We start from the raw sequence: 20208 nt of genomic DNA, 5'->3' as shown, positions 1-20208 counted from the left end.
TGCCTTTTGAGGTCTTTATCTTCTTCTCTTTTAATTCACTTTTAATTTTAATTGTTTATTGGTTAATTGTTACATTGTAGTTAAAGAATGGTTATTGGTGCTCCTTCCGGTTGCGTATTTATAATTTTTCACTAATTTATTTTTCACAAAGGGTCCTGTCACGGTCGCCATGTGAAAAGAAGTATAATTCTTTGTAAAAATATATGTGTATTTCTTTATTTTGATCTTTCGGGAGTTATCCCTCCGATCTGATTTGTTGGTTCTTGTTGATTAAATTTAACAATTGTGTTTGGGCTTTCATAAGCCAAAAGCCGCGTAGCTGCGCTGCCAGTGACGCCGGCAGCGGAGCGGCAGAACTATGTGTTCTTATCTCTTATATGTTAGTATGTATATGTGTGAATATGCTCAGCGCTGTTGGCAGCGAGAGCGCGAGGGAAGATATATGTGTGTATGCATGTATATTAGTGCCGTCAAGTCATGGGAACATGCTGACGCTGCACTTGGGTCGCTCGAGGCATTCTTGAGTGAATCGTAATACGATCACCCAGAATGTCTGGGACTTTATTGTTACGCAACAAAGTGTTACAGTGTGTATTCTTTAAGTACCGTCGGTACAGTGGGTATTCGAAATAATGAATACTTTATGTGAATGTGTATATTATATTTAATTTAATATGAGCATACTACACTACCTTCCTTTGAATATGCCTTTCATGGAGCGAATATCTGCATAGATCTGCAAATATACACACACACAGGGACAGATGAACACATTTGCATCCTACATGCTTGCGGGGGAGGGGAAGGGCACGTATGGGAGGTGGTCAGAGGTTTTTGCTGTTGTTGTTGTTGCTGCTGCAGCAGTCGACGACAGTCCAGCAGCACTCGTCGTCGGCAGGCAGAGTCGTGGCCTGCATGTGTCACTGTACATAAACCGAACATCATTCGTGTCGCTCTTTCTATGTATGTTTGTGTATGTGTGTGTGCCTCTGTAGTGCAACGACCTGTGACAAAAAGGCAGCAACAACAACAGCAGCAGCAGCGACAGCGGCAGCGGCAGAGAATACGAACACCGTGTGACGCATCCGCAGGGATGTTGTTACGTGCTCAACAGCCAGAGACAGAGCGTGTGCAGTGGGGAGGGAGGGAGAGCGACATAGAGAGAGCGCGAGACAGAGAGCATTTTTCGGGTACGGTACAGCTGTTAACGAAACTCCCACGTTGCTGCTATCTATCGGCTGCCTCTGCTGCTGCTGCTGCTGCTCTCAGAATGCGTCGCTGCTGACGCTGACGTTGACGTTCTTTTGCCTCGTTTGCCATCCATGGCCTGTCTGCACCTTCCTTTCCTTCTTCTTCTTCTTCTTGTTCTTCTTCTTGTTCTTCTTCTTGTTCGCCCTGTGCCTCATTTGCGGCCGCTTTGGGTTACATTTAATTTTCTGCTCGCTTCGAGCGTTTTAGCTGCAATCTACCGAATAAAAGCAGCAACCACAAATCCAAGAGATGCGAGCTCCACAAAAGATACGACTACAAGATACCCATTACACGGAATCCTATACAAAGAGAAGAGAATGCTGCCAATACAGGAATTATATCTAGATTGCTTAGATCGTAGAGACAGGGTATTCTTCCATCTGAGTCTGTGTTACATTTCATCTGCTCAAGAACCATATACCCCTTGTAGTACTAAGGTACATTACCCGGGGTATACAAATAGTTTTCCATTAAATTGCTTGTGTTGTGCACACAAGACGGAGCCAAACAGGTTGCCCCAAAACAACTAGAAGAGAGCCACAGAGGGAGATGGATATGGGAGGAGGAGGAGTAACAAGAGATATAGTTAGATAGATAGATTGAAAGATAGAAAGATACTCTATAGAGGGAACTTCATTAATTAGCTGCCTGCTAAACTCTTGCCTTAATTACTGGGTCAAATATTGTATCTGCGCATCTTTCTCTAACCATAGTACACATCTGTTTATCTACGGGTGTGTGTGTGTGTGTGTATCTGCCCTGCAGTACCAGCAGTGAGCGATGACGAATGTCATCTACAATGTCATCGAGGCGTTGACGCCAGCCAAATCGAACCCTTTGTTTTTATACCCGATACTCAAAATGAGTATTGGGGTATATTAGATTTGTGGTAAAAGTGGATGTGTGTAACGTCCTGAAGGAATCGTTTCCGACCCCATAAAGTATATATATTCTTGATCAGCATCAATAGCCGAGTCGATTGAGCCCTGTCTGTCTGTCCGTCTGTCCGTCCGTCCGTCCCCTTCAGCGCCTAGTGCTCAAAGACTATAAGAGCTAGAGCAACGATGTTTTGGATCCAGACTTCTGTGATATGTCACTGCTACAAAAATATTTCAAAACTTCGCCCCGATCACTTCCGCCCCCACAAAGGACGAAAATCTGTGGCATCCACATTTTTAAAGATACGATAAAACCAAAAACGCAGAATCGGTGAAGATGACCATATCTTCTACAGTGCAAAATCTGAACCAGATCGTATAATTATTATAGCCAGAATCAAGAAAACAATTTCATTCTTTCTCGCTCTGTCTCTCTCTAACACACAGGTTTCATGGTCGGTTTTACCAATTGCAAAATATGAGTTCAAGGATCTCAGAACCCATAAGAGCTAGAGCAACCAAATTTGGTATCCACACTCCTGTGATATCGGACCTTGACCGTTTTGTGTCCAAATTTCGCCACACACCCTTCCGCCCCCGCAAAGGACGAAAATCTGGGGCATCCACAAATCTCAGAGACTATTAAGGCTAGAGTAACCAAATTTGGTATCCGCACTTCTGTTAGATCTCACTATAAAACGTATATCTCAGAATTTCGCCCCACCCTTTTCCGCCCCCACAACGGACGAAAATCTGTTGCATCCACAATATTGCACATTCGAGAAAACTAAAAACGCAGAATCATAGATAATGACCATATCTATCAGATTGCTGAATCTGGATCAGATCAGATCATTTTTATAGCCAAAAGGAACAAATCAATTTGCACTGCCTACGCAGCCCCCGACGTCACGCTCAGACTGTTTTTCTGTCTCTCTCGCACGCACTCCTTGTCGTGTCGTTTAATATTAGCGGCGTCTGCCGGAGGAGAGTCATACTGACTTAGTATCGGGTATAACTGTAGAGTTGCGGTCTCCGCAGCAACTCACAACGTTCCCCTCGTTTCTTTTGTTTCTTTCTTTTCCGCGCGTGCCGATCGTAATTCGGTTCTGCCGACCGTGCGCAGTAGCAGAGAACTTCGTTTTATTTTTTCGTCTTCTTTGCGCCTGCGTCGACAGAACTCTTTTTCTTTCTTCGCTTTGCCTTTGCTATTTTCCGCGCGTGCCGAACGTAATTCGGTTCTGCCGACCGTGCGCAGTAGCAGAGAACTTCGTTTTATCTTTTCGTCTTCTTTGCGCCTGCGTCGACAGAACTCTTTTGCTTTGTTCTTTGCTATTTGCAATCGTCACACGGAGTTTTAATAAGTGAAAATAAGTAATCTGTGATTATTATTATTATCAGGTAAGTGCAGTTTTTAAATAATTAATAATATGTGTTGTACGCGTGTTAAATAAAAAATTATTTCAGCGGCGGCGAAGACGAAAATACCCGACGAGCCAGCAGAAAAAGTCATTCGGAAGGCTATTCACAACATTAAGAATAGTTATTTTCAGAAGACCTCAAGAGAAAAAAAATACAAAGCAGACAACAATGAATAATAATAAATAAAAATAATTGGAAAAATAAACAATTACAATGTATTACTTTTTACATGTATCTTTAGTTATCTGTTGTCGTGTGTGCATTTCCGGGGCACACTCAAACATCTCGTTTAGTTCAATTTGTTCTGTTCCAACAGCAGGAATTAATTAATGTTAATCAACTTTCAGGCCCATAAAAAGCAATACAAATAGAAAAACAAAAACACGAAACAAGAAAACGTTTCCCCAAGAGTACACGACTATTCGATATTATTGCGGCACGAGTCTCTGGGCCACTTGGCGGCTAGGCAGGGGCTTTAGCTTCGACGATCTGATAATTTGATAACAATCCACATCGAATAAGATTTGTATTTTAAATGCCATTATTTACCATTATAGATCGAAGACATTATTGATCTTGAGATACCATCGAGAGGGAGAAGGCTTAACTCCTTTCCCTAAAACACTAGCCCCTTTTCCGCTCTCTTGTTCTCTCCGTTTTGTTTGGGGCTCTGTCGTTTAATGTTTCTCCCCATCAGCGTCACGTGTAGGTCATAAATATTTTATTTTAAAGCAGTGGATTAGGGTAGAGGCGGTAGAGGGGTACACGGTTGGGGGTACCATAGACCGGACCCCGTTTTTCGTTTTATTCGGTGTTTTTTATAGTTTTCCGCGAGCTGTTTTTATACCCGATACTCAAAATGAGTATTGGGGTATATTAGATTTGTGGTAAAAGTGGATGAGTGTAACGTCCAAAAGGAATCGTTTCCGACCCCATAAAGTATATATATTCTTGATCAGCATCAATAGCCGAGTCGATTGAGCCATGTCTGTCTGTCTGTCTGTCCGTCCGTCCGTCTGTCCGTCTGTCCGTCCCCTTCAGCGCCTAGTGCTCAAAGACTATAAGAGCGAGAGCAACGATGTTTTGGATCCAGACTTCTGTGATATGTCACTGCTACAAGAATATTTCAAAACTTTGCCCAGCCCACTTCCGCCCCCACAAAGGGCGAAAATCTGTGGCATCCACAATTTCGACGATACGAGAAAACTAAAAACGCAGAATCGTAGAAGCTGACTATATCTTCTAGAGTGCAAAATCTGAACCAGATCGTATAATTATTATAGCCAGAATCAAGAAAACAATTTCATTTTTTCTCGCCCTGTCTCTCTCTAACACACACGTAGCATAGGCGGCTTTGCTTAGAGTAAAACATTAGCGCCGAGATCTCAGAGACTATAAAAGCTAGAGCAACCAAATTTGGTATCCACACTCCTAATATATCGGACCGAGACGAGTTTGTTTCAAAATTTCGCCACACCCCCTTCCGCCCCCGCAAAGGATGAAAATCTGGGGATATTCACAAATCTCAGAGACTATTAAGGCTAGAGTAACCAAATTTGGTATCCGCACTCCTGTTAGATCTCACTATAAAACGTATATCTCAAAATTTCGCCCCACCCCCTTCCGCCCCCACAAAGGACGAAAATCTGTTGCATCCACAATATTGCACATTCGAGAAAACTAAAAACGCAGAATCATAGATAATGTTCTTATATATCAGATTGCTGAATCTGGATCAGATCAGATCATTTTTATAGCCAAAAGGAACAAATCAGCTTGCACTGGCTACGCAGCACCCGACGTCACGCTCAGACTGATTTTCTGTCTCTCTCGCACGCACTCCTTGTCGTGTCGTTTAATATTAACGGCGTCTGCCGGAGGAGAGCCATACTGACTTAGTATGGGGTATAACTGTAGAGTTGCGGTCTCCGCAGCAACTCACAACGTTCCCCCTCGTTTAATTTAGCAAAAAGCATGCTGAAATGGCGGACTATTTGGGACTTTATTAGCGGCCAAAGGGGGAATGGTTGGTTGAATAAAGAGTGGAAATATATACTTGCGAGGATATGATAGGATATACTTATGCGAGAGGTTCTTCCCCTAACTCTCTCTCAAAAGGATAACTCGCACCTGCTCAGGCACCAGAACATTTCAAACGAGGGGGAACGTTGTGAGTTGCTGCGGACACCGCAACTCTACGGTTATACCCGATACTAAGTCAGTATGGCTCTCCTCCGGCAAACGCCGCTAATATTAAACGACACGACAAAGAGTGCGTGCGAGAGAGACAGAAAATCAGTCTGAGCGTGACGTCGGGCGCTGCGTAGCCACTGCAAATTGATTTGTTCCTTTTGGCTAAAAAAATGATCCGATCTGATCCAGATTCAGCAATCTGATAGATATGGTTATTATCTATGATTCTGCGTTTTTAGTTTTCTCAAATGTGCAATATTGTGGATGCAACAGATTTTCGTCCTTTGTGTGGGCGGAAGGGGGTGGGGCGAAATTTTGAGATATACTTTTTATAGTAAGATCTAACAGGAGTGCGGATACTAAATTTGGTTACTCTAGCGTTAATAGTCTCTGAGATTTGTGGATGCCCCAGATTTTCGTCCTTTGCGGGGCGGAAGGGGGTGTGGCGAAATTTTGACACAAAACGGTCAAGGTCCGATATCACAAGAGTGTGGATACCAAATTTGATTGCTCTAGCTCTTATGCGTTCTGAGATCCTTGAACTCATATTTTGCAATTGGCAAAACCGACCATGAAACCTGTGTGTTAGAGAGAGACAGAGCGAGAAAGAATGAAATTGTTTTCTTGATTCTGGCTATAATAATTATACGATCTGGTTCAGATCTTGCACTCTAGAACATATAGTTATCCTCTACGATTCTGCGTTTTTGGTTTTCTCGTATCTTTAAAATTGTGGATGCCACAGATTTTCGTCCTTTGTGGGGGCGGAAGTGATCGGGGCGAAGTTTTGAAATATTTTTGTAGCAGTGACATATCACAGAAGTCTGGATCCAAAACATCGTTGCTCTAGCTCTTATAGTCTTTGAGCACTAGGCGCTGAAGGGGACGGACAGACGGACGGACGGACAGACAGACAGGGCTTAATCGACTCGGCTATTGATGCTGATCAAGAATATATATACTTTATGGGGTCGGAAACGATTCCTTCTGGACGTTACACACATCCACTTTTACCACAAATCTAATATACCCCAATACTCATTTTGAGTATCGGGTATAAAAATATCGCATATCCTTTGGCCGATGACCGCGGCAACCGGAATCGCAAAAACACTGAAAGAAAATACCAAATAAAAGCAGAAACTTTCAGGTAAAGATTCAAAGAACAGTAAAAACGAGGGGGAACGTTGTGAGTTGCTGCGGACACCGCAACTCTACATTTATACCCGATACTTAGTCAGTATGGCTTATGGCTCTTCTCCGGCAGACGCCGCTAATATTGAACGACACGACAAAGAGTGCGTGCGAGAGAGACAGAAAATCAGTCTGAGCGTGACGTCGGGCGCTGCGTAGCCAGTGCAAATTGATTTGTTCCTTTTGGCTATAAAAATTATCTGATCTGATCCAGATTCAGCAACCGGATAGATATGGTCGTTATCTATGATTCTGCGTTTTTAGTTTTCTCGAATCTGCAATATTGTGGATGCAACAGATTTTCGTCCTTTGTGTGGGCGGAAGGGGGTGGGGCTAAATTTTGAGATATACGTTTTATAGTGAGATCTAACAGGAGTGCGGATACTAAATTTGGTTACTCTAGCGTTAATAGTCTCTGAGATTTGTGGATGCCCCAGATTTTCGTCCTTTGCGGGGGCGGAAGGGGGTGTGGCGAAATTTTGACACAAAACGGTCAAGGTCCGCTATCACAGGAGTGTGGATACCAAATTTGGTTGCTCTAGCTCTTATGCGTTCTGAGATCCTTGAACTCATATTTTGCAATTGGCAAAACCGACCATGAAAACTGTGTGTTAGAGAGAGACAGAGCGAGAAAGAATGAAATTGTTTTCTTGATTCTGAGTATAATAATTATACGATCTGGTTCAGATCTTGCACTCTAGAACATATAGTTATCCTCTACGATTCTGCGTTTTTGGTTTTCTCGTATCTTTAAAATTGTGGATGCCACAGATTTTCGTCCTTTGTGGGGGCGGAAGTGGGCGGGGCGAAGTTTTGAAATATTCTTGTAGCAGTGACATATCACAGAAGTCTGGATCCAAAACATCGTTGCTCTAGCTCCTATAGTCTTTGAGCATTAGGCGCTGAAGGGGACGGACAGACGGACAGACGGACGGACGGACAGACAGACAGGGCTCAATCGACTCGGCTATAGATGCTGATTAAGAATATATATACTTTATGGGGTCGGAAACGATTCCTTCTGGACGTTACACACATCCACTTTTACCACAAATCTAATATACCCCAATACTCATTTTGAGTATCGGGTATAAAAATCGGATAAATATACTTATTTTCTTTTTTTCCCCCCACAAATTCCGATGAAGTAACACCGATACGAATGCCGTGGTGAATGGCAAAATATACCGATTTTCGGTGGCCCTATCTTTGCATTTCACTTCGTATTGGATTTCCGTTTTCGAGAATTGCGACTCCAACCCCCCGCCGCCTGCAGTCGGTCTGCTGTTGCTTTGCCTTTGTTGCATGCCACTTCTTGGGCTTCCACAAACGTTGGACATCATCGACTGTCCTCCGCACAGCTGCGCCCATTTAACCCATGTTGTACAACATATTCAAACGTCCAACCACTCGTTGAGGGCGCGCAGTGGCATGACGCCGCCGTCGCCTGCTCTGCCTGCCTCACGCAGGGGTGACTTTCCACAAAGGAATGGATGGAAAAAAACTCCCGTAAAGGGATGGGATAATGAATAAATGGCCGACTGCCTGTCCGTCGCTCAGTTAACTTTAATTAATTTTCTATTTCTATTTTTGTTTATGTTTTGTTATATCCCCGACGATTGGCGATTGTCGATTGAGGATGAACGAGGCACTTTTCCAAATGCCAAATTGTTCACACCGCTTCGGGGTTGAACGAATGACTTACAATGTTAAATGTATCTTTGTATTATCCGGGAACCACTTGATTGCCTAGAACTGAACCGGTTCTCGTTTTCATATCGTTTTCCAACACTTTAAAGTGCACTTTGGCTCGGCTTTTGGCGTTTATAACTCTGTCGTTTCACCGATAACTGAATGTGTTCCCCCATTCCCAATCATCAATCAACCTTCTTGCAAGATTGCAAATTCAGTAGAGCATACTTTCAGCGAGTGCTCCGTGCTGATAACCCCGTAATCGATCTATAAGTATTATATAGAACAAAACAGATAATGGTCATCTACTTGGGCTATATAACAAGGGTCTGGAGTTCTTTAGGAGCCAGTTGTTAAAGAATCAATTTTACAAAAACATCCAAAATGCTCCTACTACGGATCCTCGGACTGGTCCTGCTGCTGTGGCTAGCTGCAGTGAGCGAAGAGGAAATACAAACTGAGATGCAGGCTGATATTCGCTATAACTGGCATCCGATTCCTCATTCTTACAAGGTTGTCAATGGAACGCTTGTGCCTCTACGACTAGGACAGAATTGAGTTCGCCTTTGATCTGGGTTCACAGCAATACTGTCCGCCATTCAGGATAACCAAGGACCAACTGTTCTACCCTTAAGGGGAACCATTAATAAATTTTAAGATTTACTTCTTCTGTGTCCAGCTTAGTCCAAGTCGGGAGCTCAGCAACGAGGAGCCACGGCAGAGGCCGAGCCCGAAACAAAGACCGAAGACCGTAGTGCAATTCATCCAGTGGTGGGCCTTCTGTACGAGTATTTCTTTTACTTTGCCTACTTTTTGTGATAGTTTCGTTGGAGCTTGAACCGGTTCCATTGTCTCTTGCTGCTGCTGCTTCTGTTGTGGGGATACCCTTTGCTCAGGGTATGATCATTGAAAACCAGCTTTTGCTCCTCCTTTCAGGAATGACGAATCATCTGTCACAAATGCCAAATCATTTGTGTCCTTTCGCTTATGGGAAATTTGTACAGCGAATCAATGGCCATCTCTAGTACAGTGTCCCGTGAGATTTGAAGAGCTTTCCATAACTATCTGGAAAGCTGACCAAGGAACGATCTCCATCGGCCCTCAACTCTGCGTAAAGGGTATTCGAGACTTCGGCCTACCGCCCAGGCAGCGTTTTCCCTGATTCTGTTTCTTGTTTAGTTGTCTTTTTGTTGCTTTTGCGAATTTTCCTTATTCGTCTGCAAACACACACACACACAAACACACACACAAATGGGAGAACACTTATACATGTGCATCCCCCTGATGGGGCAAAACGGCGACCACTTGCCACTTGGAGAGTCCACTGCCGTTTGCTGTGCGCCGCATCGCCGGTGGCACGAAACACAACAGTGGCGCCCTCTGCCAATGTTGCAGCAGCAGCAGCAACAGCAGCATTGGGGCCGCCAGGTTGCACGATATTGTTGCATGTTGCAGCTGTTGGTCGCTTGCCACATGTGCAAGATCCCACCCTGAGCTCGCCTCAGCTCCACTCCGCTCCCCCCAGAGCCAAATGCAGACGACATCTGTTTCGGGACCTGTTGTAGTTGCTGCTTGATGTTGCAGGCAGCTGTGCAACAACAACAACAACAGTTTGGATCCGGGGAATTTGCATTCAACTTGTGGGCTTCCTCGTGTCTTATTTAAAATCTGGTATCTGGGTCCGTCTTGCGGTTTTTGCGCTGCGTGTGAACCAAGCTGAAATCTCTGAAAGAAACGGCCAGGAAGGAGTCCTGGAATGGAATAGAATTACAATATTTTATTATTATTATAAATACTCAAAGAGCAAGGAAATGCTTTCAAGTGTTTTGATTGAGAGCAGCATTCCATTGAGAAATCAAAAATTGTTAGTGGAATTGCCCATCAGGAAAATCAGTCCTTACGTTGCAAGTAGCGACACACCTGCCGCGACACTCCACTATCAAGTACCCGTAATAGTCCTTGCCTTGCCGGTACTCTGTACGTAAAAATGGATTTAGTTTTCATAGAAAACCTTCTTGAAGGGTGAGACTTCTCTAATTGTACAATCGTATTCAGAAGATAAGAGGGAAGGAGGGAAGGACATTGAGAAAATTTCACTCAAAGTTGGCCCCCAAGGCGCATGTGCAGGGCCATGGCCAAAAAGGAAGCAACGACAGAGCGAGAGACCCTCCCGGTTCTTGAGTTTCCTATCTCTGGAAGGCCTCACCTCGTATCAATACACTTTGCACATGGAGATACTGGTGCACCTCAACCAGGCACCCACTCTCTTTTTCTTTGAGACTCGCTGTGAAGGAGGACTTTGCGGCTGTTCGCTCGCATCGGACTTCAGTCGGGCGCCTGCCTTTGGCGCCGCCGGATGGATGCTGCGCTCCATGTGGGCTCCTCCTGTGGCGTGTGGCGTTCGGCCGGCGAGTTCTGCTTTTGGGGGATTTTATGCGTAGTCCGGAGTGCGACAACTCCTTGGGCTTTTGCTGGCTTTTTGGCTCGAAAAGCGGATTTTTCTCGCAATTTGGAATAGGCTCTCAGCGCGCCAAAAAGGGGGATGGAAAACAGAGGTTTTCCAGGCCGCCCCACACACACACACAAACACTGGGGAAACTGGGGAAAAGGCAGGCAACATTGTTTCTCTCTTTGTATCTCCACCTTTCTCACATTCGCTCTCTTTCTGCCTCGTTGCGGGTCCCTGGCTGCGTTTGCTTGTTGCCTGTTATTTCCGATAAAATTGACTTTTTGTCGCCCTCGTCGTTTGTCGTTTGTCGTTTACCGTTTGTCGTGTGTCGCTTTCGTCAGTTGGCTCGCCACGGCACCATTTTGTTTGGCGTCGGTTTCTAATGGGCCCACAGCAGTGGCAGCGCATCGATTGCTGTTTGTTGGTGCAGGGGGCTGTGGGCATTGGCACTGGAAGGCAGCGTCTTTACGAACGCGCGCTTAAAACCGCTGGACTGGCACTGGCGCAGCCTTGAGACGCTGCTGGAAACGCGTGCGTTTTGTGCCGCACGCACTCTCGGTTTTTATACCCGATACTCAAAATGAGTATTGGGGTATATTAGATTTGTGGTAAAAGTGGATGTGTGTAACGTCCAGAAGGAATCGTTTCCGACCCCATAAAGTATATATATTCTTGATCAGCATCAATAGCCGAGTCGATTGAGCCATGTCTGTCTGTCCGTCTGTCGGTCCGTCCGTCTGTCCGTCTGTCCGTCCGTCTGTCCGTCCCCTTCAGCGCCTAGTGCTCAAAGACTATAAGAGCTAGAGCAACGATGTTTTGGATCCAGACTTCTGTGATATGTCACTGCTACAAAAATATTTCAAAACTTCGCCCCGCCCACAAAGGACGAAAATCTGTGGCATCCAAAATTTTAACGATACGAGAAAAACAAAAACGCAGAGAATGACTATATCTTTTAGACTACAGAATCTGAATTGGATCGTATTATTATTAGAGCCAGCATCAAGAAAACAATTTCATTTTTTCTCGTCCTGTCTCTCTCCAACACACACGTAGTATAGCCGGCTAGACAATAAAAGGTAGAGCAACCAAATTTGGTATCCATACTCCTAATATATCGGACCGAGACGAGTTTGTTTCAAAATTTCGCCACACCCCCTTACGCCCCCGCAATGGACGAAAATCTGGGAATATTCACAAATCTCAGAGACAATTAACGCTTGAGTAACCAAATTTGGTATCCGCACTCCTGTTAGATCTCACTATAAAACGTATATCTCAAAATTTCGCCTCACCCCCTTCCGCCCACACAAAGGACGAAAATCTGTTGCATCCACAATATTGAAGATACGGAAAAACTAAAAATGCAGAATCATAGATAATGACCATATCTATCAGATTCCTGAATCTGGATCAGATCGGATCATTTTTTTAGCCAATAGAAACAAATCAATTTGCAGTTGTTACGCAGCGCCCGACGTCACGCTCAGACTGATTTTCTGTCTCTGTCGCACGCACTCTTTGTCGTGTCGTTTAATATTAGCGGCGTCTGCCGGAGGAGAGCCATACTGACTAAGTATCGGGTATAAATGTAGAGTTGCGGTGTCCGCAGCAACTCACAATGTTCCCTCTCGTTTCTTCTAATTTTTGTTAATTTATTAAATAAATAGTACATTAGAACCAGTAGGTTATAAACCACTATATATTTGATTTTTTTTATCTATGTATTCTTATGTATGTACATATTTGTATGTATGTATATGCGGAGTGTCTTCATAAAATTATAATCAGATGCAAATGCCATAAAAACAAAATCAATTCTTGCCGACGCTTTTCTGCTTCTTTGTTGTTGGCTCACAGCATTAACAGACAATCGCACACACAGACACTCAGCCACACGCTCTGTCAGACAGATAGACAAGACACTCACTCGCTCACTCTCTCACTCACTCTCTCTCTCTCTCTCTCTGTGTTGTTCCATTTTGCGTCTACCACTCTCTCAATACCGTTTAACAGTAACAGAGCTCGTAGCTGAGTAAAAATTCGCCACAATCGTGCTACTAATGCCTGCTGATCGCCTGTTCGTTTTTGCGATAGACGGGCGACATAAGTCGCCGCCGTTTTGCCTGAAAAGTCGCCGTCGTGCATTTGATGCTTTGGCGCGTTTGGTGTTTTCTTTAAATTTTTCGTCTGTCGACTGAGTGGGGGTCGACGGCGGTTAGAATCGTGCGACGGCTCCAACGATATGCCGCGGTTTTGTCGTCGCCGGCGATTTTTTAATTCGCGCCGATTTTGCAATGTTTTGTGCCGCCGGCAGTAAATTTAAATGTTTACAGAATAGTTAACATTGCGCTCTCTATCTCTCTCTCTGCTGTTGCTCTCCCTCTGCTGTGACTGTTTTTTTTTGTGTGCTCTCAGTTGCGTTGCTGCTTGGAGGGGCGCAACAAAAAAAGATCATTAGGAAGTTTATTTAGCAAAAACATATTTTTAAGATGAGAAAATACATGTTCGGGTTTCGATTCTCTTTGGTAAGTGTTGTGCATGTTTAGTTATTCGTAAAAAGAATGAAATGCCAAGCAAATCAAGTCATATTATTGTACTCTTCCTTTTGTTCTCTCAACGATGATGAAGATGTAGAGGCATTGATAATAATGACGTTTACAATGTTGCTACTGATTGCAAAATTCTGCGCGCGTGTGTACAGACACACAGTGACGACACTGCTTCAGCCTCCAGCCTCCTCCTGTTACCCCTTTTCTTAGGTTCACTTTTACAGTTACTGTACAAATCTCTTTACGCTGAAGTTTTCTTGCTTTTCCCATTGAGAAGGAACTCAATGAACTTTTACGAGTCCCATCGATTTCTATCTGCCCGTTTGCTCTTTGTGCGGAAGAATCTTCTCAAGAGCCATGGCCAAAATTAATGAAACCGAAACGCAAGACAGTCGAAGAATTTAATTACAAATTCTAAGACCCTGAAATATTTTCGGTACTCTCTGCCTCCCTCTCTCGCTGTCTCTCTCACACATTAGAAAATGCTATCAATGATTTCTATGACGTCACAAATATCATTTTATTGCATTGTAAATGCTTATCAATGACTACCTCAATGGGTGAAATTCCACTCTTGGCTCTCTTTTCTAATTAAACGCAAACGCTAGAGGTAGCAACAATAGCAATAACAGTCGAGAGCAGAAAACAAATCCAGGCAAAGAGTTTGACCTTTTTTTCTCGTTTCTGGCTCTCGGCTCTCTCTGCGAACACACACGCACACACCATCTCACTCACTCCCACCTGTGGGGGGAGAGAGCAACAGCAGCAGAAGACAAATGTAAACAATGCTCTCGCTCTCAATTTTGCTTTTCTGTCATCTCGTTCATTCACACTCGCCGCTCGCTCACTGTCTTTCTCTCTCTCGCCTACACCTGCTGCGGCTGCTGGTCGCCTGTTCAAACGTTCGGCCGAACCGCCGTTCGTTTGTATGGGGAATCGAACGCGAGTAAAGTCGCGATGTTTTCGAATGCTCGATTTTGTTGATGTCTGTCTTTTCGTGAAAGGGTGAAAGACGGTGGCGGGGCCTTGCTTTGGGTTAGGTTAGCCATAGCCTGTTGTTTACAGCTTAATTTGCTTGCCCCGCCGCGGACAAGTCGCAGCAGTCCTTTTCCATCCAGCTTCCCACCTCTCCCTGCTGTCCACGTGCCATATTGCATAGGCAAAAGGTTGCAAAAGGTTTGTTGTTTTATACCCGATACTCAAAATGAGTATTGGGTATATTAGATTTGTGGTAAAAGTGGATGTGTGTGTGGACGTTACGTCCAGAAGGAATCGTTTCCGACCCCATAAAGTATATATATTCTTGATCAGCATCAATAGCCGAGTCGATTGAGCCATGTCTGTCTGTCCGTCTGTCCGTCCGTCCGTCTGTCCGTCTGTCCGTCTGTCCGTCCGTCCGTCCGTCTGTCCGTCTGTCCGACCCCTTCAGCGCCTAGTGCTCAAAGACTATAAGAGCTAGAGCAACGATGTTTTGGATCCAGACTTCTGTGATATGTCACTGCTACAAAAATATTTCAAAACTTCGCCCCGCCCACTTCCGCCCCCACAAAGGACGAAAATCTGTGGCATCCACAATTTTAAAGATATGAGAAAACCAAAAACGTAGAATTGTAGAGAATGACCATATCTTTAAGACTGCGGAATCTGAATTGGATCGTATTATTATTATAGCCAGCATCAAGAAAACAATTTCATTTTTTCTCGCCCTGTCTCTCTCTAACACACACGTAGCATAGGCGGCTTTGCTTAGAGTAAAACATTAGCGCCTAGATCTCAGAGACTACAAAAGCTAAAGCAACCAAATTTGGTATCCACACTCCTAATATATCGGACCGAGACGAGTTTGTTTCAAAATTTCGCCACACCCCCTTCCGCCCCCGCAAAGGACGAAAATCTGGGGCATCCACAAATCTCAGAGACTATTAAGGCTAGAGTAACCAAATTTGGTATCCGCACTCCTGTTAGATCTTACTATAAAACGTGTATCTCAAAATTTCGCCCCACCCCTTTCCGCCCACACAAAGGACGAAAATCTGTTGCATCCACAATATTGCACATTCGAGAAAACTAAAAACGCAGAATCATAGATAATGACCATATCTATCAGATTGCTGAATCTGGATCAGATCAGATCATTTTTATAGCCAATAGGAACAAATCAATTTGCAGTGGCTACGCAGCGCCCGACGTCACGCTCAGACTGATTTTCTGTCTCTCTCGCACGCACGCTTAGTCGTGTCGTTTAATATTAGCGGCGTCTGCCGGAGGAGAGCCATACTGACTTAGTATCGGGTATAACCGTAGAGTTGCGGTGTCCGCAGCAAATCACAACGTTCCCCCTCGTTTTTTTTTGCCGTTTCTCTTCCCACTTGCGCCTTTGCAACATCTACAGTTGTTCGTCTTCGCCGTCATTCGTCGTCGGGCTCGTATTCGTTCGGTTCGGGCTCCAATCGATCGACCCAACGACTCCCCCACTCAAAGCTCCGTCGTCCGTCATTCAGTCATTCAGTCATTCATTCAAGCGCCAGACGCAGCTCAGGGCAGTTGTTCAGTTTGTCAATTTCTTGCCGCTGCCGGCCGACGCCGCGCTTTGGACACGCGATTTTCTGTGTGTGTGTGTGTATGTGTAAGAAACGCGGTACAGCCGCTCGCGTTTCGCTAGCGATTAATGTTTTAATCAGTTTTTGTCGCTTTTGTTGTTATTTGGAGTATTTTCGGATGACTTCTTATCAGTTCTTCGATCTATTCTGTTTATAATTTGTTGGCGGGGTTTTTTTTTTTGCTATGATCTCTCTCTCTTTTCGCTCTCTTTCACTCTATGGTTGTGGGGGTCGTCGCTTCTTATCAGCGAATTTCGGGTTCCGTTTCCACATAATCCATTTATTTCCAAAATATGATCATTTCTTGAAGAAACTTTAAAACTAATAAACCTTTTCTACCCTTTGTCTCTTTCGCTTTCCAGAGCTTGCCCCAAGATGATGACCTTGCCGCCGTTCGGCTGGTTCCACTTTCTCCAGCTTCCTTTGCACCGCTCGACGTAGAACCCCCACGGACTTCCACAGAGGGGAAACCCTCACCAGCTCCAATCAAAGCGTCAGCCACTGCCATTAGTAGCCATACATCAGATACAATATATATATAGATTTGGCCCAGCGTCTTGTTCTTCGTGATTTCGTCGCTGTCAGCGTTCGACGCCGACTGAGACGAGAGCAGCGAAGCAACGAGAGCACAGCGAAAGCCTCACCACGGACGCATTTATGGATGCGGGAGGCCTGCCAGTCTTCCAAGCCAGCCAAGCAGCCGCAGCCGTCGCCCAGCAGCAGCAGCAACAGCAGCAGCAACAACAGCAGCAGCATCAGCATCTGAATCTCCAACTGCATCAGCAGCACTTGGGCCTACACCTGCAACAGCAACAGCAACTGCAACTGCAACACAATGCACAGGCGCAACAGCAGCAACAACAACAACAACAACAACAACAGCATCAGCAGCAGCACTCTCCCTACAATGCCAACCTGGGAGCAACAGCCGGAATCGTCGGCGGCCTTGTTGCTGGCGGCAACGGAGCTGGCGGCCCTCCAAATCCAGGAGTCAGCCTCGGACCCAACAGTGGGGGCGGCGGCCCATCGCCTAGCGATGCCCTACCACCCAAGCGACAGCCCATTGTGGACCGACTGCGACGCCGCATGGAGAACTACCGACGACGGCAGACGGACTGCGTGCCGCGATACGAGCAGACCTTCAGCACCGTCTGCGAGGAGCAGAACCAGGAGACCACGGCCCTGCAGAAGCGCTTCCTCGAGAGCAAGAACAAGCGGGCGGCCAAGAAGACCGACAAGAAGCTGCCCGATCCCCAGCAGCAACATCAGCAGCAGCAACAGCAGCATCAACATGCGGCACAGACGATGTTAGCCGGACAACTGCAGAGCAGTGTTCATGTGGTGAGTGCCCCAATTATCCGTATGACATTATTTGGGATAAGGTCTGATCTGTGGATCTGTGGCTTCAATCGTTAAGATCCCAAGCAGAAATGCAAGCAGATCGTTGGTTAACTATCACGTATAATATTTCGGGTCCTATGACAGAGTCACCGTAACAATAGTCGAGTCATACACACGCAATGTATGTTGTTTCGCCAGAATGCCTGGAAAATGGATGACAATAACAGAAGGATAACAAAGGTAGCGGCAGTAAAGTAAAACTCTAGACATTCCGTGGCCATGATCCTATGATCCTATTTGCTTGAAGTGCCATACGATCTCCATTGAAGAATGGTGCAGAGGCCCCCCCTCACCAGTAGCGGCTTCTCTCTTCGAATTGGAATTATGAAATGATTGTGAATTCGTATTGGGAAAGAGTCTGAGCATTTTCTCGTCAAATGCAAATCGCATCGATGCATAGTTGCTTCATATTGGTGCATGGTGCAGCTCCAAAGACTGGCCAGTGTACTGCAGCGGAGACGAGGGGAACAGCGCACACACACACACACACACACACGGTAACTAATAATGAGGTCAGCGATTTTTGTGTTGTTATACCCGATACTCAAAATGAGTATTGGGGTATATTAGATTTGTGGTAAAAGCGGATGTGTGTAACGTCCAAAAGAAATCGTTTCCGACCCCATAAAGTATATATATTCTTGATCAGCATCAATAGCCGAGTCGATTGAGCCATGTCTGTCTGTCCGTCTGTCCGTCTGTCCGTCCGTCCGTCTGTCCGTCCCCTTCAGCGCCTAGTGCTCAAAGGCTATAAGAGCGAGAGCAACGATGTTTTGGATCCAGACTTCTGTGATATGTCACTGCTACAAGAATATTTCAAAACTTTGCCCCGCCCACTTCCGCCCCCACAAAGGGCGAAAATCTGTGGCATCCACAATTTCGACGATACGAGAAAACTAAAAACGCAGAATCGTAGAAGATGACTATATCTTCTAGAGTGCAAAATCTGAACCAGATCGTATAATTATTATAGCCAGCATCAAGAAAACAATTTCATTTTTTCTCGCCCTGTCTCTCTCTAACACACACGTAGCATAGGCGGCTTTGCTTAGAGTAAAACATTAGCGCCTAGATCTCAGAGACTATAAAAGCTAGAGCAACCAAATTTGGTATCCACACTCCTAATATATCGGACCGAGACGAGTTTGTTTCAAAATTTCGCCACACCCCCTTCCGCCCCCGCAAAGGATGAAAATCTGGGGATATTCACAAATCTCAGAGACTATTAAGGCTAGAGTAACCAAATTTGGTATCCGCACTCCTGTTAGATCTCACTATAAAACGTATATCTCAAAATTTCGCCCCACCCCCTTCCGCCCCCACAAAGGACGAAAATCTGTTGCATCCACAATATTGAGGATACGAGAAAACTAAAAACGCAGAATCATAGATAATGATCATAAATATCAGATTGCTGAGTTGTGAGTTGCAGCGGACACCGCAACTCTACAGTTATACCCGATACTAAGTCAGTATGGCTCTCCTTCGGCAGACGCCGCTAATATTGAACGACACGACAAAGAGTGCGTGCGAGAGAGACAGAAAATCAGTCTGAGCGTGACGTCGGGCGCTGCTTAGCCAGTGCAAATTTATTTGTTCCCTTTGGCTATAAAAAACTCTGATCTGATCCAGAATAAGCAACCTGATAGATATGATCATTATCTATGATTCTGCGTTTTTCGTTTTCTCGTATCTTCAAAATTGAGGATGCCACAGATTTTCGTCTTTTGGGTGGGCGGAAGGGGGTGGGGTGAAATTAAGAGATATGCGTTTTATAGTGAAATCTAAAAGGAGTGCGGATACCAAATTTGGTTACTCTAGCCTTAATAGTCTCTGAGATTTGTGAATATCCCCAGATTTTCATCCTTTGCGGGGCGGAAGGGGGTGTGGCGAAATTTTGAAACAAACTCGTCTCGGTCCGATACATTAGGAGTGTGGATACCAAATTTTGTTGCTCTAGCTTTTATAGTCTCTGAGATCTAGGCGCTAATGTTTTACTCTAAGCAAAGCCACCTATGCTACGTGTGTGTTAGAGAGAGACAGGGCGAGATAAAATGAAATTGTTTTCTTGATGCTGGCTATAATAATAATACGATCCAATTCAGATTCTGCAGTCTTAAAGATATGGTCATTCTCTATGATTCTGCGTTTTTGGTTTTCTCATATCTTTAAAATTGTGGATCCCACAGATTTTCGTCCTTTGTGGGGCGGAAGTGGGCGGGGTGAAGTTTTGAAATATTTTTGTAGCAGTGACATATCACAGAAGTCTGGATCCAAAACATCGTTGCTCTAGCTCTTATAGTCTTTGAGCACTAGGCGCTAATAGGGACGGACAGACGGACAGACGGACGGACGGACGGATGAACAGACGGACAGACAGACAGGGCTCAATCGACTCGGCTATTGATGCTGATCAAGAATATATATACTTTATGGGGTCGGAAACGATTCCTTCTGGACGTTACACACATCCATTTTCACCACAAATCTAATATACCCCAATACTCATTTTGAGTATCGGGTATAAAAACGAGGGGGAATGTTGTGAGTTGCTGCGGAGACCGCAACTCTACATT

The 20208-nt window shown here is 44.9% G+C and overlaps 1 protein-coding gene across 7 annotated transcripts in view; it reads left to right on the top strand.

Moving 5' to 3' along the window:
* The window catches only part of LOC117185936 (neurogenic protein mastermind-like), a 170321-nt gene that overhangs the window by 54365 nt on the left and 95748 nt on the right, over window positions 1-20208 (top strand). For 3 of the 7 annotated variants that reach the window (XM_033398865.1, XM_033398859.1, XM_033398858.1), the window contains one exon: window positions 16594-17572. In XM_033398865.1, the coding sequence (XP_033254756.1) occupies window positions 16889-17572 (684 nt within the window). In that variant the 5' untranslated portion in view covers window positions 16594-16888. Of the gene's footprint in view, window positions 1-13516; window positions 13608-16145; window positions 16258-16593; window positions 17573-20208 lie in introns of those variants that run through there. The other 4 variants (XM_033398862.1, XM_033398860.1, XM_033398861.1 and 1 more) reach the window with 4 other exon arrangements.

The sequence above is a fragment of the Drosophila miranda genome, assembly GCF_003369915.1.
Source record: "Drosophila miranda strain MSH22 chromosome Y unlocalized genomic scaffold, D.miranda_PacBio2.1 Contig_Y2_pilon, whole genome shotgun sequence".
Lineage (NCBI taxonomy): Eukaryota > Metazoa > Arthropoda > Insecta > Diptera > Drosophilidae > Drosophila > Drosophila miranda.
Note: the sequence above shows the minus strand (reverse complement) of the source record. Positions and strands in the feature narration are given on the sequence as shown.